Source organism: Mus caroli, chromosome 16 (assembly GCF_900094665.2).
Source record: "Mus caroli chromosome 16, CAROLI_EIJ_v1.1, whole genome shotgun sequence".
NCBI lineage: Eukaryota > Metazoa > Chordata > Mammalia > Rodentia > Muridae > Mus > Mus caroli.
Genome location: NC_034585.1, coordinates 53,728,237 through 53,741,521, shown reverse-complemented (window position 1 = coordinate 53,741,521; position 13,285 = coordinate 53,728,237). Strand labels below are relative to the sequence as shown.

The 13,285-nt window shown below is 43.2% G+C and overlaps 2 protein-coding genes across 5 annotated transcripts in view; one reads left to right on the top strand and one right to left on the bottom strand.

Annotated features, from left to right (window-relative positions):
• Filip1l (filamin A interacting protein 1 like) overlaps positions 1-2,916 on the bottom strand; it is a 234,488-nt gene extending 231,572 nt beyond the window's left edge. The window contains exon 1 of the mRNA XM_021185160.2: positions 2,846-2,916. The gene's annotated coding sequence lies outside the window, so the exon portion shown is untranslated. The remainder of the gene's footprint in view (positions 1-2,845) is intronic.
• Positions 1-13,285, top strand: part of Cmss1 (cms1 ribosomal small subunit homolog) — a 298,038-nt gene that overhangs the window by 239,422 nt on the left and 45,331 nt on the right. Inside the window, exon 1 of one of the 4 annotated variants that reach the window (XM_029470282.1) lies at positions 3,177-3,258. The exons of 2 other annotated variants lie outside the window; for them this stretch is intronic. Coding sequence is in view for 1 of the 2 variants with exons in the window: in XM_029470281.1 (XP_029326141.1) it covers positions 5,929-5,998 (70 nt within the window). In the remaining variant the exon portion in view is untranslated. Of the gene's footprint in view, positions 1-3,176; positions 3,259-5,922; positions 5,999-13,285 lie in introns of those variants that run through there. One more of the 4 variants, XM_029470281.1, reaches the window with a different exon arrangement.

Here is a 13,285-nt window from a genome sequence, read left to right as displayed (position 1 = left end):
TGATACTAAGAGAGGTTAAGTTCAGAATTAACCTTCCTAGTTACCCAGTGTCTACAATGAAAAAGCAGTCGCCTTCTTTAGTAAGGAGGCTGATTTTTTTTTAAGAGTGGGGGGGGGGGAACTCTGGTCTAAGGAAAATGGAGACAGGAAAAGATGATGGGGTGATAGGTGTTGAATCTCTCCCGGTTGCCATAGTTTCCAGTTTACCAATACCATCTCCAACCAGTAGGTACCCCGGGCATTTGCATTCATGTTGAAAAATTCGAATTTTCTAACCTTTCACTTAAAAAATTATTCTGAGGGCCTACATCAGACTGAAAAAATAATTGTACTAACCCCTTAAGTACCTAAATCCTACTCCGTGATCTGCTGAGCCAGAGATGATACTATTGAATATCAACCTCCCCTAACACACAGGATCAAGGGGTTCATGTATGAGTTCCATGAACAAAACAAACATTCCATAAGTGTGTCATTGTAAGATATTGTTTCCACAGCCATGGGGCAGCGTTGGGGCTCTTGCAGTATGAACACAGTGACTGACTGTCACTTGAGCATAAACACTGGGAAACCCTGATTTCTCAGGAAAAGGTTCTACTCTAAAGTGTTCCTTAAGGACTTCCCTGTCCAACCCAGTTCTGAGATAGGCAGATTGTCAGTAAGTGAACCTTCATCTAGCATCTTTTATTTGGTCCAAACGTCAACATCTCTTCATGATCCTCAAGTATTTGTGCAAAATGTATATTCCAGCTTGCTTATCTGATGCTGAGATGGTCTCTGGGGTTGTTTCCATATCTTATCCATACTAAATAATCCTTTTCAGAATACGTAAACATTTCTGGGTCTGTTTTAATTAGAAATAGGGTGAAAATACTTAAATCATAAACAATATGCACATAGTACAATAGTATTTAAAGTACTAGTGATTTCCTTCTACAGAGATGCTCAGAGCATTAGCCTCAGTGACTATTGCACCCTTTAATAAACCATGCAGGGCCTAGGACAGAGGCATTTCAATAGTTAATGAATGAATTAAAAGCTGAGATAACAAGTTAAGTGCTTTACCATAAAAGTATTACCCCTGATACTGAAGAAATAGCATAATTCTTTTTTCAGTGTGAATAGTTACTATAAACACCTGTAATCACTAATTCTAGACTACAGAAAATAAACGGTTTTAAATACTTTAATACAGTGGGTTAGGCAAAGCATATTTCCTTGATACTGAAATTTTGTTTTAGGTTAAGATGAAGAATAATATGAACTCCATTGTGAAGGAAAGAATAGAAGGCTCATTTATTTGGGGATTTTCGCATCCTTGGACCTGCCCAACTCTTGGCAAGTCATACTCTCAGTCTCTCCAAATACATCATCATTTTGAAGCCACAATAAAATATATCTAGTTACAGTGCTTCAGCCCGAGGCTAGTTCTTGACTGAAATTCTAGTTGAGTGAAGTTTAAAAAGAGACAATTACCCATGCGCTTTAGTAGATGCTAAAGTCTGGGGATAAATCAGAGTTCTTTCTTCGTAACCAGTGCTTGCTTCTCTTGGCCCTGGTATTTTTTGAGTGGTTTTCCATTGGCTGTAATCAGTATCCAAACCCCACGTCACTTTGGGAAATTACACAGGAGAGTCTCCTCAGAGGACATATGTGTTAATTACACTGCATATTTGTTTTTAGAAAGTGGAAATAGCAAGTTAAAATTATTGACGCTTCTTGGGGGTGGGAGGGAAGCTCTCATCTTGCTGACGTCTGAGTTTTAAAGTTAAGCATGAGGAAAGTTTCCTGAGTGTCAACTGATGACTACAGAAGTAACGAGTTACTTGGGACATTTGTTTCTAAGGGGTTGACAAAAAGATACCTTATCTGCAACAGCATTACACAGCAGGCCTCATTTACCATGGAACATAGGACTGTAATTTGGCAATATTTGCACTGTACCAGTTCTAATATTTCCTGACACTTTTATTTTAAAAATGTGATCATTGTTCACTATGAAGAGAACAGAGGGTGCATAAAAACTCCTGAACATCTTAAGTTAGCATCCATTCGGTTAGATGGATTCCTTTTCTTTATACAACATTTCCCAGCCTCCCAGCACATCACATGATACTCCCATTGAGTACACAGAGCAGAGCTGACATGGTGTTCTCTGCAGCAGCCTGGAGTCACCTCTCCTTTACACCGGGGCATGTCGTCCCTGTGGATATCCATCCAGTGCTCTGTGTGGTGAACTGCAGAACAAGCCCATACCACGTATCGCTGGAGACCTTTTAAACTGTAAATTCCAAAACCTGCTCTGTTCTCTGGCTCCCAATCAAATCCTAACATCACAGAAATAAATGTGAACATAGGAAAAAAGAATACATTCTAGTTGTCATCTGAAAATGCTAATCCCTTCTACTGTTTCTCATGAAAAGGGAATTCCTCTCTGACCTGGCAACTTCTCCATTTTCATCACAGGGTGAATCAGAAATTTGTATTTACAAAATGCAACTGCTAACAAGAAAAGCCATGCACTCAAACATCTCGTATTACTTTTTACCATCTGTCTTACTCTTAAGAGAATAATAATGTAATATTCCCTTTAAATTTTCTTTCATTGCCCACAATGTAACAAAACTTGCCAGCAGAATGGGACCTCTATTTTGCAGTTGGCTTTCACCTATTTTAACCTGAAAGTCATCCTTGGTAAAATTTTAATCACACCAGAGACTTTCTCTCTCCTCTTACATAATATCCCAAGGCTCTTGCTTCTGCAGTGCCTGTGGCCATTCCCAGGTGTTAGATAACACAGAACATCTCAGGGCCCTTCTCAAGCAGTACAGGGCACTTAGCTTACCATGCAGGTACCTGGGCTTCGTCACGCCTGGCCGTTCTCTCTTCTGATGCCTGTCAAAATCCAGCAGTGGAGCCTGAGCACCCAAAAGCGTTTTCTTTTCTTTTTGGGCACCCTCTCGCTATTTGCCTTGTGGGTCTCAAAGTCACGGAGAGTATGTAACCAGGGACCAGGGACGGTTCTGCAAAAGGGCCGCAGCAGGGAGCCCAGCACTGAGTGGGCCCAAACACTAAATATAACTTTCTTTCCTTGTCGGGCAATGTCCTTCATACTCTGAAGACAGGCGACCTTGCCGAAATGCTCACCCCACAGCTTTGTCAGTCTCCACTGAAGAAAGGGGCAAGCTGAACTGAGCTACAAGATTAAACGACCCTAAGGCCAAAAGCCTTCTGTCCACAGCAGACAAGTAGAGGCAGGTAATCGCTCTCGGAGTGTCTCTGCATGTGTGTTCGAGGATGTTTGTGTGCTTGCATGCCTGTGCCCAGCAGCTGCTCTCCAGATTAAAGGACAGCACTCATTGGCAGACATCTCTGAAATCTCCTCCTGGGTCCTTCCAAACTCATGTGCGTATCCTGGATGAAGAGAGAACTGCTGGGCACAGCCTAGGACCCCTTCTCTGCCACGTCGCTGCCTCAAGTCCACTGTGAGCCATGAACAGCAATGCCAGCACATTAGGAGCAGATGCCCAGAGAGATATTAGGTTGCCCCTGATTTTGTACCCTGTTGCTGTGAACTGATGGCGGCTTTGCTTGACATTTAAGTAACAAAGCTGTGACCCTTACTTGACAGCCGTAACCCAAGGCACTGTGTGCAAACATTCACTATTATTAACGCAGTGTTGCTCTTTAATTTGAATGCCTGCCCACTCCATTTAGTGTTACAGAAGACGGGGGAGCACACTGCTAAGAAAACAGCCAAAAGTATAATGTGCTTTTATTGTTATTATATATTATTCAGGTGCTCATGAAATTTCAAATTTCAGAGTACTGAAATTAAAAGGCTCAATGTAGTTTTCCCCAGTTGGTATCACTTGTTCCAGTGGGGGATGGGGGGAGCTTGTTCGTTTCCACAGACACACATCGCAGCACTAATTAGATAACAGATCTACCTCACATGCCTGCTAGCTGCCTGAAGGCCAGTCTGTGTGTGATCTTATTTAATCCTCGTGGCATTCTTCTAAATGAGCTTCATTCCTGATGCTCAACTGAGAAAGTCAAAGGGCACAGTCGTCAAGTACCTCACTGCCCAGGTCTTAGAGATGATAGAGACTACACGGCAAAATGGGATGTGAGGCCCTCTAAAGAAACCATGTTCTTTGTCCATTCATATGTGTGTGTGTGTGTTTATGGTGTGTGTGTGTGTGTGTTTATGGTGTGTGTCTATGGTATGTGTGTGTTTATGGTGTGTGTTTATGGTGTGTGTGTGTTTATGGTGTGTGTCTATGGTGTGTGTGTGTTTATGGTGTGTGTTTATGGTGTGTGTGTGTTTATGGTGTGTGTGTGTGTTTATGGTGTGTGTGTGTTTATGGTCTGTGTGTGTTTATGGTCGGTGTGTGTTTATGGTCTGTGTTTATGGGCTGTGTCTATGGTGTGTGTCTGTTTATGGGGTGTGTGTGTGTTTATGGTGTGTGTGTGTTTATGGTGTGTGTGTGTTTATGGTGTGTGTGCATGTGTGTGTATGTGTGTCTGCGTGTGTGTGTGTGTGTTTATGGTGTGTGTGTGTGTGTGTGTGTTTCTAGGTCAGAGAACAATTGTGAGAATCCATTGCTCCTGCCACGTAGGTTTGAAGGATCAGATTCAGCACCTTTACGCTCTGACCTTCTCACCAGCCTGTGCTCTTCATTTTTAATTAATACACTGAAGTGAGTTCAGACTCCCAGGAAGTATATGTAACATAGATAACCTGTACTAATTCTCTTCTTTGAACACTTTATATTTGCATCTTCCCTCCCCCCACCTGTGTGTGTTTTTTGCATGTGTGCATTATATCCTGAATTGATTTATATACTTCAGTGTGGCTATCCTGAAAGACAAGTACACACACCTATATAATCACAGCAGAGCAATCAAAATTGGTAAATTAACATAGATTTAGTTCTAATCCATTAATCCTATTCAGGTCTTCACAAAAGCCTTAATGATATTCCTTAGAATATCTTTTGGTCTGTTAGGGGTTACATTTAATTATCATGTCTAGTTCAAATTGAATTATACTATGATTGTGAAATATACTGTGAATTTCAACAGTTAGCAAAAAAATATCAAATGTCTCAATAATTTTTATATTAATTGTATATAGAAGTTATAAAATTCTGATATATTAGGGTACTTTTTTGTCCAAAAAACAGATGCAAATCCAAGTATTTTCTAGGTGGCTAAGTAATTACAATGTCATAGATACATACAATGTAGAATTACTGTGGCTTAAGAAAGGAGACTCCAATACGGGCAGGCTACAATACAGATGAACTATGGAGACCTTATCTTCAGTGAAACAAGCTAGGTTCAAATTGACAAGCTATTAGGATCATGCATCAGTGAGTTACCTAGAATTGTCAGATTGACAGACACAGAAAGGAAAATGGGGTAGCCAAAGATTTGGGAGAGGAGCAAGAAACGACAAGGGTTGTTTCATGAGAACAGAATCTCGTTCCAAATGATCACAAAGTCATGGAAATTCACGGCAGCAATGGTGGCAGGCAGGTGTGACTGTACATAATGCCAGTCACTCGTGCATGCAGATGGGCTCCTGTAGAAAGAGCTGAGGAAGGGTGTCTTTTTATTGAAAATTGTAATAGCGCTATAGACTCAAAAGATGTAAGCCATCTGTGAAACAGCCACCATTCATTGATTTGCCTGTTTTGCATTTCCACCTGTGCAGAATCAGCTGAACCTCTGTCCAAAGACCAATTGTTGTCACTCCTTATATACCTTCTAAAATGAGATAATCCTAATCTCAGGTTCAAGCCGGAACTGGTATTCTGTCCATTAATTCAGTTTTGAAACTTGAGACCAAGGACAGATGCTCCAAGTCCTTCCAGCAGCCTCCATATCACAGTAGCTGCTGGAAATGGACATCTGCACAGGATGGGCTTGTACGAATGCTCTGGGCTAATTCCTGGGCATGCTGCCACCTGCTCAGTGACCAGTCAGCCAGGTAAGCAAGAATCAAAGAAAAAGTGTTTATAGTCTTCATTAACTCTCTGTTCTTGTCTTCTTTTCTGTGGTCGTTTTGAACTGAAATGACAATATCTTAGTTCTATTTTTAGCATTGATACTTTTCAAGTCTGTGAATCGATGATCTAAAATGATTCCTGAGAACTGCCCATTGCTTCTCTTACTAGACTTAAACAAGTGATCACTGCTAGCTCTAGTACAGTGAACTTTACTTAAACTACTTTGTTATCCATCTTTTTTCTTTCTGTGAACTGTAAAATTTGGGGAGTTTGTCCTGGAGACAGTTCCCACACACCCTAATGCCTAATTTCTCTTATTTTAAATCCTGCATCTCCTCTTTCCCTTTGTCAGCTCTGCACTGCAGGGTAAAGTGCCCGCCACTGTTCTCCCAAAGCCTGATACACACTCCCTCCCTCACTCCCAACTTAGTGCAATTGCCAGCATACTTGTCTTTACCAAACTAGAAGGGGGCGGGGCTTCTGGAGTGCACATTGCTCCTTCCTGGTCCCCAGCAATCCGAAGAAAGACTAACAGAGCATCACAGACTGCTTCAACAGGTAAACAAATGACGTAACAACTCCAGAGCTAGAGAGCTTTGAGTCACTCTCTGGGCTGGGCATGTGGTACAGGGGTGTAGCACTTGTCCCCTGTGTGCAAGGGCCTGGTTTCTGTCCCTAGCACTCATAAAAAGTGGTAGCTGAACAGCATCTCAGTGACCTAAAAAGTAAGAAATAGGAAAACTATGCAATGTTAAACTTTTTTTCTAGCAGTTTATTACCAGCAAAAGTTATAGATTTAAAGTTCTTTTATGACCCTTTTTCCTTGCTGTTTCATAAGTGTGGGATCAGAGAGATTTGTAAAAATAAAGGTGTGGATAAGACACAGAGTAGAAAAATACCAAGAGAACAGTCTGCTAAGTAAGAGAGCCTCTGTCCTTTGGCTTGTACCTGAGGCAGCTTTGTGGAATGATGAATATGATAAGAGAGGCCTCATATCTTTTTGAAGTAGAAAATGATAACAGGTTAAGTTCTTGTGGTTTTGATGAGCAAGATGTGTCCTTGACCTCTGAAAATCGTTGTTGCAAATAATCTGCACACTCGGGTTTCCAAGGGCAGTGTCTTCATGTCTCTCTGGAACACCAAGACACCAGGTGGCAGCTGCTACAGCTCTGAGGCATTCCTTAAGTGACCTATTTCGGGGTCATTATGCAATGGTCTTCTCTTGGCAGAGCCACCATCACTCCATAGCCTTGCCCATTTTGTGTCAGTACATAGTTCTTTCCCATCTGCATCCGCGCACCCTTCCAGTGGGCCTTGGTTCGTTGAAAATTAGGGCAAAGGAGAGGAAGAGACAGTGGCAGCAATTGTCCCTAGTGAACCAGCGTGTGAATACAGATGTGCATGAGCTCAGGCATTCTCGTCCCGCGTCCCTTTTAGAATGACGTCTTTTTCTGGTCTTATTTTCTTCCTTACACAGATGATAAAGAGAAGTTAGGCCAGCTGAATCTCTCCAAACTTTGCCTTAACTCCTATTGATTCTAATGACCAGAAACAGGTCTGCATATCAATAAGCATGTGTTTAATTCACTTAACAGAGACTTACTGGCTCCCCATAACACAGTGTCAGCAATTGCACTGGGTGTTGATACTCCAAGGACAAAATAAAATGTCATCCTGTCCACCGTGAACTTGGTCCAGTGCAAGAGGCAGTCATGCAAATCCCAGGTTTTAATGGGCTGTACCTTTCATTGTGGGGGCTGAATAACACTGGTGGAACCTTTTAGAGGTAGAGGTAGCGAAGTCTTCATGGAATGGGGTATAAATATTTGAACACCCTGGGAAGAGGACCAGGTCTCTGCCCAGGAAGTAAGCGAGGACACAGTAGAAACCAGACACCCTGGCAGGTACCATGGATGGCTTCAGCAATAGCAAACTGCTCCTTTGCCTCAAGAACAGGGCCACCGGGACCAGCTTTGGACCAAGTAGACTCTTTGTCTGGGCTTGGATGATTGGAGTCGTTTATATGCATGAAATCTCCTGTGCTGTGTACACAGTGGAGAGCCACCAGAGGCATTTTCACAGGACATTAGTCAGGGAACGAGAAAGAGGAAAACACATAAGATTAACCCTCCCCAAGAACTTTTCTGAGGACTCTGAATGTTTCCCCTGAAGTGGAACTTGGATTTCCTCTAATCCTGGTCTTGTGTTTTACCCATGAAAACTGTATAACCATCTTCAGTACCACTGGGTATCCTGTATGGTGGAAGGCCTTAAGCAGACAGTTACATAAGAACCTCCTCACAGCAATCTCTGATGAGCAATGTGTAGTGACTGAGGAGGCCAAACCCCATGGAGACAAGGAGTGGGTGAGGCTGTCACGAGCCGGGAGACCAGTGATATTCATTGCAAGTAGGGTATTTAAACACCACAAGGAGACTCTGGGCTGGGGGTGACAATAGCCTGACTCCAGGTAGTCTGCACTGTGGCCTAATGGAGAACTTAATGAATCACATACACTGCAGCAACCAAGGGGACGCTTGTGGTCAGGGCTGAGCACAGCGGTAGGTGACTGAAGGAAGGCTGCTTGTCATCAGCATAAGGCCTCATGGCCCACTCCAGAGGCCCTCCAGTGAGTACCCGGACAATTCTAGACCTGGTGCCTGGGATCCTAGTAACCTGCCAGGCTTGGTTTCACTGGGCCCAAAACCAGACCCAATATAGTCTTGGGATCTTCCATTTTAACCACTGGGCAGGGTTGAGAGGCAGACCTGGCACCAGGGTGCCACCGAAGTTGCAGGCAACTGCACAAGGTGATGGCCCAAGACAGAGTCAAATGACAAGGACAAGGGTGTACCCTTCGAGTGGCCTCACAAGACTCTCAACAGTCCATTGTATTCTCTATTCTTGCTGGACTTTAAGGTTCTTTCTAATCCCCCCCCCCCAAGTTCAGGAACACCAAGCCACACACATAATGGCAGCTTTGCCTTCAACCACAAATGTCTTTAAATAAGAAAGAATTGCCCGGTCCCCATTCAGACCATATTGTGTGCCAAACCTGGTCTTTTAAAGCAGTCCTTTTGAAATGCTCTAATTGTAGCCATACGTTAGGTCTCCATTCTCTCAGCCTCAAGTCACACAGGGTGGTCCTAGTTAAAATGAAGCCATGAACAAAGTCTCACAGCAATGCAAGATTTACAACGGTATAATTGTATTTGTGGTAGTCAAAACACAATAAAAAAAGATGCTCTTTTGTCTTCTAACTTTATTATTTGCAATTATATTTATTCATCCATTCAGTGGTTACTTATTGTGTTTAGACACTGTCCTGAATAGTAAAAATATGTTTCAAGGAAAAATTATCCATCTTACCATTTTGGAAATTGGAGTCTGTAAAAGAAATGAAATAAGTAACTGGTCTGCATAGCGTGGTGGGTAGAGTGCTTGCTTAACATGTAAGAGGTCTTGAGTGAATATACACTGGGTATTGTATACTCTAATCCCAGCATTCACAGGGATCCGAAGTTCAAGGCCATCCTCGGCTACATAGGAAGTTCAAGACTAGACTGGGCTACCACACTCTGTCTCAAAACATAAAATGTAACCATAACGAAAGTTCCCTCGTAAAAAAGACAGGGACATGCCTGTTCCAGTTGCCTGGGACTTCTCTAAAGAAGGTACATCTATAAGACCAGTGCTATATAAAAACAAAGAAGGAAGCACCTTCCAGGCATAACTTGTAAGGCCCTGAGGTCACAAAGGGCATGGCTTACTGTAGGGGCCCACGGAGGTCAATGTGGCTGGAACAGGTCAGCCACACTCTAGGGAACAAAGGAGAGAGGACCTGAAGAAACAAATGGAAGTCAAGGCCTGGGAAGCCTTCCTATAGCTCCTACTGGAAATAGTGGCCTCACTGTAGCACAAAGGAACACACACCATGGAAGCAGCTCGGCCGAACCACGACCCAGCCCTGCTGCAAGCGCCCTTAGTGATTATTCAAAGGCAGAGAGCGACTGAATCTTCCCACACTGGCTAGAGTCCTGTCTCACAGTCTTTTGCAGTTGGCTGGTTTTAAAAGAGTTAGCAGGAAGGAAAGTGGTCTGAGGTGAGAGGTAGAAACATTTGAATAGAGGTTGGTTGTATAAGGGAGACGGGAGAAACAATGTCTTACAAGGTGGGAATTTCATCAGAGAGCTCTATAGACACAGAACTGGTAGAATGAAGAGAAGTGGAGGGAGAGGGAACTTTTAGAGTGGCTTTCAGGCTGTGATGGAGCTAAACCAACACTGGCTGTCTATCAATGGAAAATCTAAAACCCAGTAGTTGTTCAGTCCACAAGACTGGATGTATCAGCCGGTCTTCTGAAGAAGCAGGCTCTCATGCCAGTGAAGGAATGGACTCGTTAGCGAAGCCAAGAGCAAGCAGGCAAAGAGCAAACTCTTCCTTCTCCCATGTCCTTTACCCAGGCTGCCACCAGAAAGGGTGGCCCAGATTAAAGGCAGGTCTTCCCACCTCAAAAGATCTGGATTGAAGGTGGGTCTTCCCACTTCAAATGATTTAGTTAAGAAAAATCCCTCAGAGTTGTACCAAACTGCTTGGGTTTTACCTAATTCCAGATGGTGTCACGTTTACAGCCAAGAATAACTATCACAAGCAGCCCCTGACAGCATGGCACACAATCATAGCTCCTGATGTCATGCTTAGTTTCCAAATGAAAACAATAACCAGGTAAAAGCTATGCCTAACATGATAGCTGTCCCATGTATAATCACATATTATATACTTAACCAGGTCATAATTATGCATAAGATAACTACCCTTGTATAACTACAAATGCATTGTAAATTTTAGAATAGATAGAAGTGTTTTTGAGTAACATTTTTGGGGGATTATCCTAAAACTGACATTCTGTTCATTGATATTTTATCACCTGATAAAGAAATTGAGGAAAGAATATACAAATATATTTTTAACAAAATATGACAGAAATACTTGTGCCAATTATAATCCTCATTTAGCCTTAGCTTATATTTATAACTCCCTTGCTCTACCACCCATTCTGTATTCCCTCCACCATCACCAAGCACCTCAGCAGGTCTTGGTCTCCTGGGGAGTGATGTATGTCATTCCTGAAGAGTCTATGCCCTTTGTCATCCTGTCTGGATTAGATTGTCTACTTTCACGCTGACTTTAATCTCAGTACATGGTAGTACCAGTGTCTCCTGCACTCCAGATATAACCTTTCTAACTTCCATTGTGGAGAAACAATCCCCATTCATAATCTGGATCAATCATCCTTCCAAAACTGTTATTTCCTGTTGGCTCACGTGCATCAGAAGCCCAAAGTGGCTAGAGGGGGAGCCTGAGCTTCCAGTTCAATGGAATGTTTGTTATGGCTCCTGGCAAGAGTGCTCCCCCTTTGGAACCAAAAGTTCTAGGCCAGCAGAGCTTCAGGTTGCAGGAACAGGAAACAAACATTTTCCTACTGGGGTTACTAGGGGTGATAGTGAGTGAAACTGTTTCTTTTTTCCACCCTTTGATTCCTGGACCCATGGTTCCTGGGTATGGGAATAACCATAAGGACTCAAAACATTTTCTACCTTTAGGAGGACCCTGCCCCAGCCCTCCATGCTACTGCTACCAAAGTGTCACTGTAACTGTGTCTTCAAAAGGCCATGCCATCTTTCTATCAGGCCAGATGCTTCAGGATGGTGAAGAACATGGTAAAACCAGTAGATTCCATGATTGTGGGCCCATTGTTGTACTTCTCTGTGAAGTGAGTTCCTGGACCAGAAGCAATGCTGTGTTAAATACCATGATGGTGGGGAAGGCATTCTGGTGGGTTTGGTGGTTTGGGCAGAAGCATTACGTGCAGAAAAAGCAAATCCATGACCAAAATAAGTTCTCCAATAAAAAGAGTGGTATCCATTGCATTCACTAGCAAGATTTTGCTGAAAGGACCCTGATATAGCTGTCTCTTGTGAGAATATGCCGGGGCCTGGCAAACACAGAAGTGGATGCTCACAGTCAGCTAGTGAATGGATCACAGGGCCCCCAATGGAGGAGCTGGAGAAAGTACCCAAGGAGCTGAAGGAATCCGCAAACCTATGGGTGGAACAACATTATGAACTAACCAGTACCCCGCAGCTCTTGACTCTAGCTGCATATGTATCAAAAGATGGCCTAATCGGCCATCACTGGAAAGAGAGGCCCATTGGACCTGCAAACTTTATATGCCCCAGTACAGGGGAACGCCAGGGCCAAAAAAATGGGAATGGGTGGGTAGGGAAGTAGGGGGGAGGGTATGGGGGACTTTTGGGATAGCATTGGAAATGTAATTGAGGAAAAGATATAATTAAAAATATTTTTTAAAAAAACTGTATGAAACATGCAAAAAAAAAAAAAAAGAGTGGTATCCTCTCCATGAAGGAAGTGGTTCAGTGTAAGTCATCCTGACATCAGGCCACTGGCTGATCACCCCAGGGGATAGTACCATATCTGGGGCTCAGTGTTGGTCTCTGGTATTGGCAGATCTGGCATTCAGCAGTAGCTGTAACCAAGTCAGCCCTGATGAGTGGAAGTCCATTTCATCAGTCTCATGCATCTCTGCCACCATGGCCATTCATGGCTGGGCAAAGAGACTGTTTTCTGCAGAGTAGGCCATGCTCTCTACTTGATTACTGAACTCCTCCTTAGCTGAAGTCACCTTTTGATGACTACATAAGACACAATTATCTTCACATCCTTCACCTATTTGGCGAGATCTATCTACATATTTCTTCTGTTGACGTCTTTCTCATCAATTTTCCAATCATGCTCTTTCCAAGCCCCTGACCATCCAGCCAATCCGTTGGCCATAGTCTATGAATTGTTGAACAATCACACATCTGGCCACTTCTCGTTCCAAGCAAAACTTACAACCACCTGTACTGCCCAGAATTCCACCACTAAGATTTCCCTTTGCTGGTGTCTTTCAGGGTTGTTCCAAAAAGTGGTTGTAATGCTGCAGCTGTCCACTTCTGCAGAACAGTCAGTAAGCCAGGCCTTAGTCTTCTCCTCAGTCAACGGATCATAGGATGATTCTATAGATCATAGGATGAGACTATACACGCATGCTCGGCAGCAGATGGCATAGAAAGGAGAGTAGAAACCATAGGCATTGGCAAATACAGAAGAGGATGCTCACAGTCATCTAGTGGATGGAACACAGGGCCCCCAATGGAGGAGCTAGAGAAAGTACCCAAGGAGCTGAAGGGGTCTGCAACCCTATA